This window comes from Stegodyphus dumicola, chromosome 5, assembly GCF_044657685.1.
Source record: "Stegodyphus dumicola isolate Sdum_Otavi_A_Nest chromosome 5, ASM4465768v1".
In the NCBI taxonomy this organism is placed as follows: domain Eukaryota; kingdom Metazoa; phylum Arthropoda; class Arachnida; order Araneae; family Eresidae; genus Stegodyphus; species Stegodyphus dumicola.
The window spans coordinates 141,058,049-141,077,475 of NC_140772.1; the positions used below are offsets into that span (position 1 = coordinate 141,058,049).

Sequence of the window (19,427 nt, forward strand, 5' to 3'; positions counted from 1 at the left end):
CTGTTGCCGCCACAAGCGAACACTGCTCTCAGCTACGTTGAACTCTCCCTTGCCTTTCTATTGCCATTTTTTTCAGCATAAAGAATTACTTTACGTTTGAAAGTAGCGTCATATGACATTTTCCTCTGTTTGCCCTCCCTTTCGTGACTACGTACTCTGCAGTTTGTATCCTCTATGCAATAATGTGTCAACGATAAATGTAACGGTAAATCTAGTCGACAAATACAGTAATCCATTGTTACGATTTAAATTTGGTTGATGTCATCGGCGAACTTTACACTCGAATCTAATGCGCCATCGAATCTAATGCGCACCCCAATTTTGAATATTACATTTGGCCAAAAACGATGCGCATTACATTCGCGTAAATACGGTATGTGAAACTAATAAAATTGCCCCTATGTTATAAAAACCTAATTATATTCAGATACACACCTTTTGAACATGTTTGAAATCCATTATTCTAATCAGAATACTTTGTCTACAGAAAATATTGAATCAATATTAGAAATTAAAAGCTAAGTGAGATTAAAGTAGGAAGAGTCATATCATCTAACCCATTTTAATTGAAGTAAACAGGTGCTTGCTTTATCGTAAAGTGAACACCTGTTTTTCAAACAGCGAATGAAAAGAAAAAAGAGCCCACCAGAGCTGAAGCGGTAAAGTCGCTGAACACTAATAGTTCGGTTCGGGGTTCAATTCCCGGCTAACGGCTAGCTGCACGGGGGCGTTTTCGTGGTTTTCCCTGTGTGTAACTTGCATATGAGTCAGTTCCCTTTAAAAAATCCTCCACAAAGGCCTCCCTCCCCGTAGGTATGCTTTGCCCTAGTATGCTTGGCCGTAACCGAATAAACTGAAACCGAAAAAAAAAAGGGGAATTGGTGGTGGAAGGCGGCGACGAAACGTCGTTTTAAAAGAATGAGCTACATAACCAAGTTTCTATCTATACTCTGGTAAACATTACATTATTTGCTCATCAAAAGCCTAAATTTAGCTAATGCTCGGCTTAGTTCTTAAATTGCAATTTCAGCCACAGCCCTCAAACAAGACGATGTCTGGTATTTTATTTCATTACTTAGTTATTCATCATTAATTTAAGAATTAATTAATATTTCATTTGTCTTTACATTTTTATTGAATTATACTAATAATCATTTAATATCCTAGTTGCTAATTATTTTATTATTGTAATGGTTATTTTAGTTATTTTTTATTTTATTTATTCATTCATCTTTTCAGATGGCCTTCCATAGAGCTCCAGCACTTCTAATTTTAAAAATTAAGTCCTGACTACAGCCAATGATTGCGAAAATAAAAGTCAAGTAACTTATTTAGTGATAATTAAATAAAATAAAAGCCAAAGCTTTTATTTTTGCCTTAGTTGGCTTTTATTATATATATATGTGTGTGTGTATACTTTACATTTAATTATAAGGACATATATATATGTACTTTAGATTACATTTAACAATCTGTTTTTTGAAAAAAAAAGAGAGTCCTTCATTGTGTTCGTACGTACAGACGTCACCCCCAAAAATAATTCACATGGATTCTGTGATCGTTAAAAATGGATATTTCCGTTAAAAATGATACCCAAAAGTTTTCTCGATTACAATACTTACTACCATTTTATTTGATACAAGGAAGTAAAGAACCTATATTAACCTACATATTCTTATATAAACAATACCTAAGTGCAGTATATAAATATTTCAAATGAATAAAATCTCACTATGGCACGCTCAAGGGAAAAAAAAAAAATAATAATCATCTAAATTTTCAAATTACAAACATAAATCTTAATATAAAAAACAAATACAAAATAACGCTTCATGTTATCAAAATTGCTCATCTTAAATATCAACAACTAAATAGTATTTCAACTAAAACACATAATATAAACAAGAGTTTTCCCGATGTCCAAAAAAATTCAAAATTATCTATGAAAAATATGAGCGCATTGTGACGCAACCGTATCATTCGTATTTGAACAGCAATTGCATCATTCGTATTCGCATAGAAACCGCATCATTCGTATTCACATAGAAACCGCATCATTCGTATTCGCATGGCAACCGCATAATTCGTACTCGAATGAACCGCATCGTACGACAGATGCGAGTAACGAAATGAATTTGTGAGTACTGAATCGGTACTTCAAGTCAACCAATGTACCCGTTACTCAGTAACGAATACATGCAGTTTGCTCCAGCTCTAGCCGATATACTTGAAACTCAAATAGAAGCCATCTCTTTCTCAAACATTAGAGCACTGTCTCATGATTTTAGTACTAACTTTTGCTATGATTAAAACATCAGCAATTTTGCACGCTGTTTAAGCTTATCAGATTTAATGCTTTTTAATCATAGCAAATAAGATTAGATTAATATTTTAGATTTAATGCCCTTCTAGAACATAGGTAAAACCGCTTTTATCATTTACTTCCTTTTTCCTTTTCATACTTATGAATAGTAAGATGTTATTTTGACCCCCCTTTTTTTTTTTTTTGAGTGCATAAAACCCTTAAAAACTGTTAACTCTTTCAAAGTGCTTCTATTATGTAGGCATTTTTTTCTGATTTATCAGGAGATAAATAAGAGACAATTGCATGTATTTTTGTGATTTTCATTCATTCAATGATTGATTTCAATGATTTCATTCAATGATTGCTTTGAATGATTTTCATTCATTGTAAATTAAATAAAACGAATTTATCTTTAGACCCTCTTTTAGGATAGCATCTGCCAAAAAGTATTTAAATATCATTAAAGCTCACATAACTTCTACTAAAATTGAATCAAAACAGTTACTTTGCATAAAATTTCGGCCAGTTTTATTTGTTGAAATCCTCAAGAGATGAAGGGAATTCAGACAAGTTAATAAAAAATTTATCTTTAAAAAGGGAATGTTATTTTGTCTGTAATAAGGTGTATGTCAACTTACTATTAAATGTATGAGAATTAGGATTGGATTATGGAAAAGCACATGAATACTATCTGCTTAAGGGGATGGATGCTTTCGTGTAAACCTTTTTAAGAGAAAAATGCTCGCATTTACATTCCTGATGGAAAACTCCACGTGTAATCATCCCATTCTCCGGGTTTGATTGGATTAATTTTGTTCGCTTACTGAATTACATCAAAGCACACAACAATTACCTATATAAAGGGAGGGATGCCTTCGCAGAGGACTTTCTAAGGAAAGCTGGCTTGTATTTACATTACACAAAAACCATGAACCCAACCCTTTAGCCGGGATTCAAACCCGAGCGAGATACAAGTGTTCAGCCACCTTCACCGCTCTACTGAAGGGCCCATAAAAAAATTGATAAAGAAAAAGTATTGAAATAGCCGGTTTAATTTACTAACCTATATTTCTCAAGCGACAGTACATAAATTAGGCATATAAAGATATTATTTATGAATAAATAAGCAGTAGTATTGCACTTTTCTCCACTATTTCTTATTACGATGGAATTATTGCATTTCAAAGATAATTCTCACGTATTAAATTTGCTCCATTCATAATTTTTTATTTTTCAAAGAGAAAATTTCACGCTTTAAATTAAAAATACACGAGAAGATACTTTATGCAAAATTTAGTGTAAACATTTTTCTTAATTTTGCTTTGAAAATATTCCAGGGTAATCGTTTTCATTACTGGAAGAAATATGAAATACAGATTTACTACATTGTAAGTGTCAACACCCAGTATGCCCTTATTTTTTTGAAAATCGGAAAGATTACTCTTTCTAAAATAAATTAGAAAATATATTATGTGCAAATGGAATATTTGTTGAAAATGAAATAGACTTCAACCTTTGGATATAACAATGGTTTTAGACAAAATTTCTGCTTACGAAAGGAAATTGACGTATAATTCTTCATAAACATTTAAAACTGTACTGAAAAATACTTTTGATGATTGCATGTATAGGTCACAGATTTTTTTTTCTCTGCTAACGTAAACAAAAGCCAATTTTACAAAGAAAAATTCTCGTTAAAGATATACCTCCTTTGCCTGATAGTCCAATGTAATATTTGTTAAAGTTAAATGATGAAATGCAACCAATGTATCTCTGATTTTCTATTTTATATTATACAGTCAAAAGTCGTTAATTTGGACACCCTTAATCCGGAATAATCTATAATCCGGACCTCAAAGCTGCGCATGCGCCGCATTGACACATGCACATAGGCGTTTACGCATGCACGTAAGACCTTTACGGCTGCGCATATGCGTGTGCGCAAATGCAGAATACGTTTTCGCGTGTGCGTTTAACGTATAACAGACAGTATGAGCTAAAATTATCTAATTATCTATTTCAGTTAATATTGATGATTGCGTTGTACCTTAATCTTCGAATTGGATCTGGCTTATTATTTTTTGCAGACTGTAAGAGCAATTTTATAAAAGTAAGCTTGAACTTTTGATTATGTCAAAAAGAGTTTCCGATGCTAGAGCTGCCAAAGGATCTACAAAGTGAAAGCATGTTTCGATGTCCAACAAACAAAAAGTGGAATTGCTGCAAAAAATGTATAAAGGCATGAAGAAAGTGACAGAGAGGTTAGTGAAAACGAAAAATTTCAATTGACAAGTTAGTCGGTATTCTCGGCACAGCAATTAACAGGACTTGAACAGCGGAACTTTGTAACTGAACAAGAAATTATGTCTGTTTATAGAATTAAAGAGAAAGTATTATCACATAAAACGAAGCAACTTAAACAACTCACGTTGAAAGAAATGTTTAATAAAGTAAACAAATAAATATTAAGCTTTTTTTTTTGTAAATTTTGATACCCTTTAGATCATAATTGTTCTTTATTTCATAAATTACGGTTTCATATTTTTAATTTTAGAATTTCAGCATGCCATCTTACGAGATTTAAACTGATGATCTGTAATCCGGAATCGTCGAAGTACCGATGAGTTCGGATTAACGACTTTTGACTGTAATAACAAAATTATCGAAAAATGCAGATTTAAAGCTCTGTTATTGTTAGCTTTATTATTGCTGTAAGTTCATCTCAAAATCTAATTGTATTGAATCTCATTCTAACCATCTAATAGTAATAAATATTATTAATGAATTTATTAATATTTCATTAAATTCCATCATTTTGTTAATGAAAATATGGTATTAAAAATCACATTCCAACCTGCAGACTTACAAAGCTAATTCGTATTTATTATACAGTAAAACGTTGTTAATCCGGACTCGTCTGGACTTCGACGATTCCGGATTATCGATTTTTCCGTATTATAGATCATCAGTTTAAATCTCGTAAGACGGCATGCTGAAATTCTAAAATTAAAAATATGAAACCGTAATTTTTGAAATAAAGAACAATTATGATCTAAAGGGTATCAAAATTTACAAAAAAAAAGCTTAATATTTATTTGTTTACTTTATTAAACATTTCTTTCAACGTAAGTTGTTTAAGTTGCTTCGTTTTATGTGATAATACTTTCTCTTTAATTCTATAAACAGACATAATTTCTTGTTCGGTTACAAAGTTCCACTGTTCAAGTACCGTAATTGCTGTGCCGAGAATACCGACTAACTTGTCAATCGAAATTTTTTCATTTTCACTAACCTCTCTGTCACCTTCTTCATGTCTTTATCCATTTTTTGCAGCAATTCCACTTTTTGTTTGATGGACATCGAAACATACTTTTGTTTTGTAGATCCTTTGGGAGCTCCAGCATCGGAAATTCTATTTGACATAATCGAAAGTTTAAGTTTACTTTTATAAAATTGCTCTTACAGTCTGCAAAAAATAATAAGCCGGATCCAATTCAAAGATTAAGGTACAACGCAATCATCAACATTAACTGAAATAGATAATTAGATAATTTTAGCTTATACTGTCCGTTATACATTAAACGCGCATGCAAAAACGTATTCTGCATTTGTGCACACGCATATGCGCAGTCGTAAAGGTCTTACGCGCACGCATAGACGCCTATGCGCATGTGTCAATGCGGCGCATGTGCAGAAAGTTTTTAGCTTTGAGGTCCGGATTATAGATCATTCCGATTAAGGGTGTCCGAATTAACGACTTTTGACTGTATTTGTAAAATTTTGTTTAAGTTTTCTAATTTCTAATACAAAAATGTGCGAATATAAATGAAGTGTGAAAACAAAGTTATAAAATTCCCAAATTATTCCAGAGATTGATCAGAAATAGTAAATGAAATATAAACATTGCATACATTTTGTTGTAAATATTTATTTAGAACTTCATTTAAAAGAAAGCAAAATAATCATAAAAAAAATTGCAAATCTAGCAACCCCTGTACTATGGAGCAGCGTCCGACAAACATGTAAATTTTACTGCATCCATGGAGGGGACTAACGACTTTTCTCATTAGGAAAATGTTACAGAGGGGGCAAAAGTGTTTTCGATTGTGCTGGTCTGAAGGCTATATTATGAGAATTTCAGCCCACTTTTAGAAGGTTAAAAACATTGTAAAAATAAACATCAACGAATTTTCTCAGTTTTAGACAATTCAATTTAAATGAAGTTAAAGTAAAGTAGCAAACGATAACACGGCGAAGGTAAAAATTTACTCTTAGAAATAATTAAAAAAGAAAAAGGAAGAAAGAATGAAATTAAAAGAAAGTTAAAAATCTAAATAATATCATCTGTAATTTAAAAAAATAGCTTTTCATATAGTATTAATAAATATTTATTAGGCATCATCGAGGGGAAAATTTCATATAATTAGTTCTCCATAAAAAATTAATTTGAAATTTAAGGTTAAAAATAGCTGTGACAAATCACTGTTACAAAATTCATAAACCATATTTGGCGTTATTATCGCTAAAAAAAAGATGCCAAATTTCAAAGTGTAAAAGTATGTAAATTCGTGTATATCTTAAAAAATTTTGAATAAAAAACTCTGATTTTTTGCATGGATACTTAGAAATACCTCTACTTTAAGATGATGGTAAAAATTTTATAGGTTATAATTCAAAATTTTTTTCGAAATATTTATAAAATTTATTTAAAAATACAAATTTAAAAAATAAATCATAAAAAATGGGTAAATTTTATTTGGAATGAACTTAAATTTTGAAATGAGGAAGAGTCAAAAAAGTTTAATCAAAAAAGAGATATCAATAAATATATGCCAAATTCAATTAAGATTGAGGAGCTAAAATTTTGAGAGCTAGTTTTTTTAAAAACTTCTCGTTTGATTTTTACAAAACATGGCAGTCTGGCATAGTTTGAGTCGTAGAATCAAAATATGGAAAAAAATTGGTATGTTATTTCATACCAAAAGCCCAATTTAAAGTTATAAAAAGTCCGATTTTGTGTATAAATTCAGTAAAGGCATAAAGTAAGTGAATATGTCAGAACAAAATTTGTCTTGGCTCTCTTATTAATCGACCAAGTATGGAGTTTCATAATACAAGTTCTGTTATGAAGGTCCAAACAAGGGAGATTAATTTTTGCAAATTACATACTTCTTTTTTAATTTCTTCATTCAGATCAATGTCTTAGTATCTTAGATTATTGCTTTAATGTATTTCATGTATTAATTTACTTGGGAAAATTCATGTCTTCTTGCTGATGAGTTGGATCTAACATTACTTTTAAACTTAAATTAAAATTTAGCAGTACTTTGCGCTAATAATTTATATATATATATATAATATATATATATATATATATTAGTAAATAAATTATATATATATAATATATACGAGGGCCATCCAGGAAGTAGATTACGTTTCCGTCTGTGTCCGCTAGGGGCGGGGCTAGCGCGGCCATCTTGGGGTCAGAGCGTTGCGCAGCTCAGTCTGCATCTAGCCGTGCTAGTGAGAGGTTCGTGCTGTGCTCCGTTCAGATACTGTGACGGTTTGAAATGTCTGCGTTAATTGAAAATCCCGCGAGCTGCGAGGTGCGCTCAGTAATAAGGTTTCTGACTGCAAAAAACTGTAAACCGATAGAAATCTATTGGCAGCTTCGTGAAGTGTATGGGGACAACATTATCACTGAAGGTGGAGTGCGTCAGTGGGTCATAAGATTTCAAAATGGCCGAACCAATGTTCACGACGAAGATCGAAGTGGGAGACCCAGCACAGTGACCGCCGAACTTCTCGAAAAAGTCGATGCTAAAGTCCGTGAAAATCGAAATTTCACAATAACGGAACTTTCTTTGAGTTTTCCACAAATTTCGCGAAGTTTGTTGCACGAAATCATCAGCGAAAAGCTTGGTTACCACAAGTTTTGTGCAAGATGGATTCCAAAAATCTTGACAGAGGACCACAAAAATCAGCGAATGGCTGCAGCGTTGAACTTTTTGGACGCTTACCATAAGGATGGTGACTCTTTACTCGATCGCATCGTTACTGGTGACAAAACATGGGTGAAACATGTGAACTGTGAAACGAAATTGCAATCAATGCAGTGGGGGCACACAAGTTCTCCCCAAAAACCCAAGAAATGCATGCAAACAATGTCGGCAAGGAAGATGATGGCGACTGTTTTTTGGGACAGAAAAGGTGTAATTTTGGTGGACTTCCTGGAAAGAGGCACTACAATAAACTCTCAAAGGTATTGCCAAACTCTCCAAAAACTCAGAAGAGCAATTCAAAACAAGCGCAGAGGAATGTTGAGCTCTAAGATCTTGTTGATTCACGACAACGCCCGGCCCCACACGGCAAATGTCACTCGTAAAGTTCTTGAATCTTTTGAGTGGGAGTTGTTTCCTCATCCGCCGTACAGTCCCGACCTGGCACCGAGCGACTTCCACCTATTCCCAGCAATGAAGAAGTGGCTGGCTATGCAGCGTTTTGATGACGACGCACAGCTGCAAGAAGAGGTAACGAAGTGGTTGAAGGCGCAGGCGGCCGAATTTTTCGACGAAGGAATTTCCAAGCTCGTACATCGCTACGATAAATGCCTTAATTTGTATGGTGACTATGTAGAAAAGTAGTATTTGAGTGTGGCTTTCATCTGTATATAATAAAATTTGTTTCCTATACTTTGTTTATTTTTTTATTCCAAAACGTAATCTACTTTCTGGATAGCCCTCGTATATATATATATATTAGTAAATAAATTATATATATATATATATATAATTTATTTACTAAATAATATTGTAGTAGAATAACTTAATTTTGCACTAAATGGATTTAAGATCATACAACATTATATATATATATATATCAGGATAATAAAAACTTTGGATATATATGCATAATCTCTAATTAACTTTCCACAGTTTCAGGATCTTCCCCCTAGAACAGTACTTTCAAGAAAATTCTGGTATGTTATGTAACCACTAGTATAAATACAGAGTTCATATCATTTTTAGTGAGACTGCTTTCTCCTCCTGCTATCAGACCTTTGCTGCCGCTCTTCCCATCTGTTAAACCCATTAGTTTAAATCACTATTGAATATGTAATTTTGGAGAATTTAATCTAAAGTAAAAATGATCTGCCATTTGAATTGAATAAATATGTGCAATTAAAAGCAAAATTCTTCTGTGTCATCATCTTGCTGTATTCCACTCAGTCAAACAACACCCGGACTCTGATGCCAAGTTTCGTCATTCCTCTGCCTATCTGCAAATCATCACATGGATATACGCACACACATATATACACACATACATACAATATATATATCCAAAGTTTATATTCTAAATAAATAACAATTTATTGAAATTAAATTAATTTTGATTTTTATATTTCATTTTATTAGGGAAGGGGTGCTGAAATATGAAAATTAAATTAATTTTGATTTTTATATTTCATTTAATTAGGGAAGGGGTGCTGAAATATAACTTTACATAACTATGCCTTTGACCATTGGTTGACAGGTGGCGTTGTCTGTATGTGCATGTCTGGCATCAGAATTTAAGGCAATGAAATCTTTAGCACTTTGCTGGTGTTTGTATTTGTTTGCAAGAATTACATGTATTGATGAAAATAGTAATAATAATAATAATAATAATAATAATAATAATAAACCGAAAAATGTAAACTAGTTTCAGAAAGTTATAAAAATATCATATATAGTATCTGGCAAGGCAAGGAAAAGATTTACTATACATACAATATAAGTACCATTCTTCATCTTGCAGAAGTTAATTAACTAAAAGAAGTTTTCTAACTTGTTGTTTTTACTATTAGATTTAGTGATGTTTGATTTCTCAGGCATATTCTTGAAATATTTTACCATATACTCCTTTACATTTTGAGAAACATTGATCTAGATAATGTTCATATTATTTACATAATATTTAAGTATATCAATTGCATTTTAACCTCATAAAAACTACATATTTTAAATTTCTTTTAATAGAAGGCATCTGTTAATAGACTACAAAGTGTTTCAACTGGTCATGTAAGTAATAATCATTTTAATGTTTATATTATATTGTATGTTTTTTTTCTTGTCTTGTAATAAAGAATTTGCTTAAAGTTGTAAAATTTTCATCTACAGTATGCCCATAAAAGAATGCCCCAATTATAAATTTTAATTATTTTGTTTTCTTGCTTGCAGTGCCACATAAGCAAAATGGCAACTCCTGAATGTAAAGCGTTTTGTGTTCTGCAGTTTGCTGTGAGTAAATCTGTAATTTCAGTTCAATGTGCATTTGATTTAAAGTTTAATTGTGATCCCCCATATGGCAAAAACATCCACCAATGGTATAGTCATTTTGAAATGACTGGATGTGTTTGTAAAGAAAGTATATGACGACCAAAGCTGTCTGTAGAGGATGTGGACCATGTTAGAGCATCTTACCTTCATAGTCTTAAGAAGTCTGCTAGAAAGTCTTGAACTTCAGTTACCAAAGATGACCAGTTTGGAAGGTTTTGAAGAAAATGTGTACACAAATCTATACCAGTTACAGATGTATATGCTTTAAAGCCAGATGACTGTAGTGTATGTTTTGTGTTTGAGTGGGCAAATGACTTTCTTAATCGTGTGGTGTTCAGTGATGACTCAGCTTTTTATCTGAATGGGAAGGTAAATGCACCATGAATATGTAAAATACCAGAGATTCCCCAAATTAAACATTTTTTGAGATATGACCCGATGTCAAGTGTACAGACTATTTTGTTTTGCTGAAGCTACCATAATAGAGATGGCTTATCTGGATATGTTACAAGAATGGCTCTTTCTCCAATCAGCCCCTCACCATTAGAATCTCTCTGTACAAAAGTGGTTGAAGTCCCTGACCGTTGGATTGATCGTAATGGTCGAAACAGCAGAGTTTTTTTCAGTGGCTTTCACATTCTCCTGACCTAACAGCATGCAGTTTTTTTCCTTTGGGGGTTTATAAAAGTTTGTATTTTTGTTCCGCTACTAATGCCTAATGATTTGCCAAAGTTGAGGCAGAGAATTAGGCCATTGCTTCCATTTCTCCAGACTTGTTGACCAAAATATGGGAAGAATTGATTCTGTATATTGGATGTGTGGCATGTAACTGAAGGTGCACATATTGAACATTCATAAGAACAACTAGGTTAGTTTGCCTACAATTTGATGTATGATTTATTATAAATAATTTAAATTAAACTGTTATTATATACCACTGAAACTGGGACATTCTTTTATGGATACTTTGATAAGCATGATGTAACAGCACTGTCATAACATCTATGCTTTCACATGGTAAAACCATGACTGATTCTCAGTAGTTCACATTTTGTTTTATGAGCAAGTATATAAATTAACTGTTATTACTGTATTTTTTCCCTTGTATTTTGAAAAATGATTAAAATTTGGTGCTTACCTTCTATAGAGCAGCAAGCAGTGGACCATTTTCAAAGTTATAGGATACTATGATAAAAAAGTCTGATGCAGATACCACACGACTTCCTTGTATGGAATATTAAGTTATATATATTTTTTGCTGCATTTCGTTTAAATTTATTTCCTCGAATTTCATCAGAGATAGATTTCTCATGCAATTAATTCAGTTCCCACTTTGTGGTAAGGCAGAAATGTATAAAAACTCAAAATTACTTCATTAAAATTTGAAAATGTAGAAAAAATAAAACACCAAATACAGTTAGAAGAACTAAAAAAAATCATTTTTACAATTAAAGTTTCTATGGAAAAACAAGCAATTCAGCTAGCAGGCAACAAGGCAGATTTTTCAGTGCACAAAACTGAAAGTTTGCTTTGGATCTCACTGCACAAAAAAGCATTGAAGTTGCAGAAACTGACTTAATTAACTATTCTGCTATGTTTCAATTGTAAACAAATATCGCTGTTACATTAAAGAAAAACTATGCTTAGCTGCATTTAAACAACTTTTCAATTGTTGATAATTCTACAGCTATTGCATGCAGATTAACTAAAGGCATAAAATCCTTAACTGGAAGATAAGAATAACATAATTCAATAATTTTTAAAGGGAAAAAATAAAAAATGCACGATTTACCAACATATAAGAATTTAAAAAAAAACTGAGCTCACTGAGCCAAGTAACAGAGTAGGTATATATATATATATAAAGTAGTAAATCATAAAAACGTGAGACCTAGTTGCTCAAAAACTGCATGCTGAGCTGCAGATTTTAAAATAGATTTATAAGAAAAGGAGAGGTAAAAACTATCTAGGGCCGTAAAGAACATTTGAACTTCATAATTCCTGATATTACATGTAAATATATTTACATACTTTTAGTGTGGCTGATTGCAACGAGAAAGGGAGGTGCACAACTACATGTTATAGCAGTCCTATATACAAAATTTGAACAACTTCTGAGTCTGCTCCTTTTTGAGTTATGCAAGATACATACATACATGCATGCATACATATGTGCATACTTATATATGTACGTACAGACATCACAAACAAGTATCTTCTAAATTCATCTTAAATGAATATTATAATCTGTTTTGGAAAAAAGTCCTTTATTCTGTCCCTACGTACAGATGTCCCACAAAAACATTGTTAAGTTGCATTCAATAGTAGTCAAAACGGATATTTTCATTGAAATATGATAACCGGAATTTTTCATGATTACTGTACTTCCTAGTCTTTTTACGAAACATAAAAATGAAGAGTGTTGAATACTGGGTGTTTATTAAATAAAGTGGAATCAGTTCCTTCAGATTTAAAAATGCAAAAATATCTTCATTTACCAGTAATCCATTTTTCAGTTTTCAGGTTGAATACTGATTGTTTATTAAATAAAAAGATAATCAGGTCCTTCAGAATTCCATAGGAATGACTATAACTTTGTGAGGATTTTCCTAAACTTTCCTGGTTCGATGGATGCCTACTTTCATCGTCAACAGAATAATACACAAGTAACATAAAAATTACCACAGTGCTGATGTTTGGCAATGAGAAGATATTATGATTGTCTGTCATATTAAATATACACCGAAGAGCCATTACATTATAACCACCATGTTAATAACATGTAAGACTACCTTTAGCCCTCAAACTGCCAGCATCTGGTATGGTATTGACTCCATTCAGGTGCTGATAGGTAGTCTGAGGTATCTGGTACCAAGCGCTCACCAACTGGTCCAGCAATGCCTGCACATTGCGATGGGGTAATGGGACAGTATGAATTTGGTTTTCCAAGTGGAACAACAAATGCTGTATTGGATTAATGTCAGGTGAATTTGGAGGCCAAGACATGACTTGAAAGTCACTGGAATGTTCCTCGAATCACTCCCTGATGATTCGACCTTTTTAACATGGGGCATTATCATGTTGGTAAACACCATTCCCCACTGGAAATAGTATTGTCATAAATGGATGAACCTGGTCTGCAACGATGTTCACGTAGGGCACAGATATCAGGTATTGTTCTATGCGGATTATGGGCCCTAATGTGCTTTATGAAAACATTGCTTACTCCATAATACCCCTGCCACCGGCTTGTCTTCGTCCAACTGTGCAACTACTTTATAGGGGATTTATATGTTTTTGTCATTTTCAGACTAAGTAAATTTATGGTGTAAAAGTCGATATTATTCAGCAGTTTGGAACAAAATTTTGTTAAAATTCTTTTAATAATATGTACACACATTTGAAAACAACCTGACATTATACACTGAAGAGACATTACATTCTGACTATCTGTTTAATATGAAGTAAGGTCACCTTTTGTCCTCAAAACCACTAACACTTGGCATTAACTCAACAAGGGACTAAAATTTTTTTTTTTTTTTTTTTTTTTTTTTTTTTTTTTTTTTTGTCGGGCACTTAGCCGACTTATGCTTGCACCACTAAGGCCGGAAGCGGTGACCACTTTCTTGTGGAATTCGATTGGATTCATGTCAGATGAATTCAAAATGCCAAAACATGACTTGAAATTCACCAAAATATTCTTTGAACCACTCCCTGATGATTTGGCACTTATGATATAGTGCCATAACATTATCTTGTTGGTAAATACCATCATCTGTCAGACTGAATGCACTGTTGCCATGAAGGCATGCATTCAGTCTGCATTAATGCTCACATAGCATACAGATGTCAAGGATTGTTCTATAGGAATGATGGATTGTGATGTACCCCATGAAAACATTGCCCACACCATAATACTACCGTCAGTGCCTTGGATCTGGCCAACTGTGCACATGGATGCCAGGATTTCCTTTAGAAATTGACTTGTTTGCAGTCACCTGCCAATGTGATTGACCAGGAAACAGGATTTGTCAGACCAGGCGCCTTTCTTCCTGTTGCAACTCAACTCTTGCTGAGATCCGATGGCTGAGTGACGTCATCTCGAACTCTGAACTCTCGCTTAGAGATCACGAGAACTCGGAACTGAGAAGTCGCACGCTGCGTCGTGCGAACATTAAAACCTTTCATTATGTAAATATTCTGTAACCGTTTGCGTCTTCATTAAATATGTTTGTGTTAAGAAAGTTTATCATTTATGGATTATCCCTTTCAAGAATTGCAGATAGAGTCCCTGAGAAAAAATGATCCAGTGGCCCTGGCCGAACCCATTGGAACAAGGTAAGCAGTTTTGTTTTACCTTGATTAATTAGTTAGAAGATAAGGATATATAATAATATTGTGGCGCCCAACGTGGTTCCATTGGGTTGAATTTGAACTGAAATTTAATAGATTTTGCTTAAGAAAAAACATGGATTTAGAAAAATTAAAAAAGAAACGATCTGCTATAAGAGCAGTAGTTACGAGGCTGATAAATAAGATAGAAACAGAAATTGCTAATGAGGGGGATAAAAATGTAATTGAAGAAACAGTTGCTCAGTTAATTAGTAAAGAAGAAGAACTGATCTTAGCGGATAATGGTATTGAAGCTTCAATTGATGTAACAAATTTAGAAGATGAAATAATGTCTAGAGAAGAGTATAAAAGTAAAATTATTATTTGGAAATTACGTGCGAAAAGATATTTAGATACTAATCCACATAGTGCTAATTCTACTTCATATGGAACTGTTACTGAATCGCAGAGCAAAATTAAACTCCCGAAATTGGCACTGGAAACATTTTCGGGAAAGGATGTGTGCAGTTGGCCCGGGTTTTGGGTACGATTTGAGACAGCTGTGCACGAAAACAAAAGTCTACATGCAGTAGATAAATTTAACTATTTAAAGTCAATTCTTACTTCCGATGCAGAAACTGCAAGGGTTGACATTAACAGCAGAGAATTACGAGAAGGCTGTGAAAATATTAAAAGATCGCTTCGGACGCAAAGAACTAATAATAGATACCCATATGAACAATTTATTAACTCTGACTCCGGTTAAAAGGTCTTGCGATGTGATAGCACTTCGAAAATTATATGATCGTTGTGAAGTACAAATTAGAGGATTAGAATCGTGTAATATTTTACTGGATTCGTACAGTACCTTATTATTATTGTATTGTATCCGATATTAATAAAGGTAATTCCGAATGATTTAGCACTAGAATTTAATAGGAAATATGAATATGATAACCAGACAAAAATTACGAATTTGCTATATTTTATAAGAAAAGAAATAGAAAGTCGAGAACGTACAGGATTTTTAGTTAAGCCAAGATTCTGAAGTCACTGAAAAGAAATCCCATTTTGAAAATAAGCGGCAGTTTCGAGAACGTTTTCGAGACAGCGAAAAAAAACTGGATTATAATAAGGGTAGAATTCCTTCAGCGGCAGCGTTAAACACATCACTATCTAATAGCTGTTTATTCTGTTCTGAAAATCATACGTCAGAATCATGTCAAAAAACTGTGCCAGAGAAAAAAGAAGCGTTAAGGCGAAGGGGTTTTTGTTTCAGGTGTCTCAAAAGATACCATTTAGCGAGGATGTGCAAATCGAAACTAACTTGTGGTATTTGCGACCAACGACATCATACATTGATACATTCTGACGAAACGAATGCGTCAGACAAGAGTCCCGTCAAGGGGCAGTAGTCTCTTCTGTTTCCGATTGCGCAACAGCAAATAACTTATTTCTTCTGACAGCACGAGCTGAAATTATAAACACAGGCAATTGGCGCCAGCAAAGCGTTCGCTTGTTGTTTGATTTAGGATCGCAGCGAACATTTATTAGAGAGGACATCTGTAAGAAATTGAAACTTCCCGTTATTGGAGAAGAAAAAATAAAAATATTCTCTTTCGGTTGCACGACGTCTGAAGCGCAGATGTTAAAAAAAAAAAAAAAAAACCAGGCTCATTTTGCGTAATTCGAAGTATCGATATGAAGTCAAAATAGAAGCTTTAATTGTCATTAATGGATCACATATTCATTCCCCTAGTAATGAAATAGTTAATTTTATTAAAAAACAGGGCATACAATTTTCCGATGAATGGGGACAAGAGAATAAACCTCCGAAAATTTTTTTGCTGATAGGAGCGGATTTTTATTGGAAAATAGTTACGGGCAAGGTTCACAGACTGTCTAATTCCTTAGTAGCGGTTGAAACAAAATTGGGTTGGACCATTAGTGGAACAGAAAGGGCTTACGGAATTTCCTCAACTAATGTGAATACTATGAAAGTTGTGGTTCATAATAATAAAGATACACAGAACAAATCACTGTCTAGTTTGCTGAAGAATCTCTGGGAGCTCGATTCTATGGGGATAAATTATGATTCAGATAAGGAACTCGAATTAGAAAATAATTTAGTTTTCGATAATTTCAAAAGATCTATGAAATTTGAAAACAATCGTTATATTGTTCGCCTTCCCTGGAATCATAATTCATATGAGCTAGGAGATAATCTGGAGATTGCTAAAATTAGATTTAAGAGTTTAAGTCGTATATTTCAGAATAATCAACAGGTCTATGACAGATATCGCGAAGTAATTGATAAGTACTTAAAAGAGGGACTTGCCGAAGAGAACACTGAAATTCACTAACACTGAAATTCGACCAAAAACATATTTTATGCCACATCAAGCCGTTATAAGAGAAAACAAGGAAACTACAAAACTCCTTGTGGTTTTTGACGCTTCGTCACATACGGAGAATTGTTTGTCATTAAATGACTGTTTATATTCAGGTCCCAAGATGTGTCCAGACATACTGGAATTGCTCCTTGAGTTCCGTCAAAATCGAATTGCGTTTACAGCTGACATCGAACAAGCATTTTTGCAGATTTCTCTTGCTGAGGAAGACAGAAACGCAGTCAAGTTTCTATGGAACGATGGTGAATAAAATGGAACCAAAATAAAGGCTCTTCGTATGACAAGGGTAATTTTTGGAGCAACATCTAGTCTGTTTCTTCTCAGAACAACTCTTAATGTACACCCTGACAAATATAAGTCGCAGTATCGGAAAGTATTTTCCATGCTAACTGAAAATATGTATGTTGATGACTTAATTGCTGGAGCAGATGAAGAATCAGAAGCATTCGAGGAATCGGAACATTTTAAACGCATACTGAAAGAAGGTGGATTTAACATGCGGAAGTGGAAAACGAATGAAACGAATTTACAGAGGGTATGGAATGAAGAAGATTTTTCACACGATTCGACTTGTTCTAAAGTATTGGGATACATATGGAATAAGTCAAATGATACATTTTTGATAGAAATTGAAGATTTGGTAAAAGATGCCAAAAGGATAGATAACATACCAACTAAAAGGGAAATCTTGAGATTTGTAGGACGTTTCTTTGATCCACTGGGGTTTTTAAATCCATACACCATTCGAGCTAGGATTTTATTACAAGATTTATGGGAACAAAAGATAGCATGGGACACTGAAATACCAGAAAATCTCAGAAAGAATTGGCAAAGCTGATGTGATGAATTAGATCATATTTCTAGTTTGGAAATACCAAGACATCAGTTTGCAGGTGCTGAGAAAAGGGATATAAAGGATGGTTTACAGTTACACTGTTTCACAGATGCGAGTCAGAAGGCCTATGGGGCTGTTCTGTATTTTCGTTATTCGAAAAATGGAGTCATTCATACAAGCTTCATTACGTCAAAATCACGAGTAGCGCCTTTGAAAAAATTATCACTTCCCAGACTAGAATTTATGGGTGCCTTGATACGCTCCCACTTGTCAAAATATATCCAAAAGAAACTTCGGGACATTGATTTAATTGTATATATGTGGACTGATTCTAGTATAACGTTACATTGGATTAGAAGTGATGTGAAAAGGTGGAAGCCATTCGTTCAGAACAGAGTGAAGGAAATACAGAAGAATTCAGATGTCTTGAACTGGAGATATACGCCTGGTGAATATAATCCAGCTGATTTGAAAACTAGAGGTGAAAATGTCAAACATCTGAAGCAGAATAGCATATGGTGGGAAGGGCCCACGTGGTTAAAGGAAGAAATGGAACACTGGCCAAAACCGAATTTATGTTCCACAAAGAACATTGAAGATTGCAACAAAGAACTAAGAAAATCATCGAAGGAAGTTTTCGTAAATTCATGTGTTACCGAACCTTCCGAAGATTTATTTAAAACCGAAAATTACTGCAATTTACATCGAATTTACCGAATTACTGCGTGGTGCTTAAGGTTCATCAACAATGTTAAAAATACCTCGAAATTATCAGGATGTTTGCAGGTTACCGAATTGGAAATGGCAGAAACTTATTGGATCAAACGTGTTCAGGAACGAAATTTCACAAATGAAATACGGGCATTGAAGAACAACGAGGAAATAGGTTCAAAATCAAAACTGAAGTCCCTCAGTCCATTTGTAGACGAAAGTGGTGTGATTCGTGTTGGTGGACGATTAGAAAATTCAAATTTGGATTACAAACAAGCACATCCAATCGTGTTGCCCGACAAAGATCATTTGACAGATCTAATTATTCTTCGCAGTCATCAGGTGGTAGGGCACGGAGGAATAGAAGATACTTTAAATCAGATAAGAGATAAATTTTGGTTGCTGAAGGCTCGTAGGGAAATTAAAAGTGTTTTGTACAATTGCAATGTCTACAAAATTTTTCGAACTAAACATGTCATGCAAGATATGGCACCTCTCCCACCAGACAGATG

General features: G+C 33.5%; 1 protein-coding gene across 2 annotated transcripts in view; it reads left to right on the forward strand.

The window, feature by feature from the left end:
* Idh3g (Isocitrate dehydrogenase (NAD(+)) 3 non-catalytic subunit gamma) overlaps positions 1–19,427 on the forward strand; it is a 107,162-nt gene that overhangs the window by 22,873 nt on the left and 64,862 nt on the right. For both annotated transcript variants that reach the window (XM_035371969.2, XM_035371968.2), the window contains exon 2: positions 10,327–10,368. In XM_035371969.2, coding sequence (XP_035227860.2) covers positions 10,327–10,368 — 42 coding nt within the window. The remainder of the gene's footprint in view (positions 1–10,326; positions 10,369–19,427) is intronic.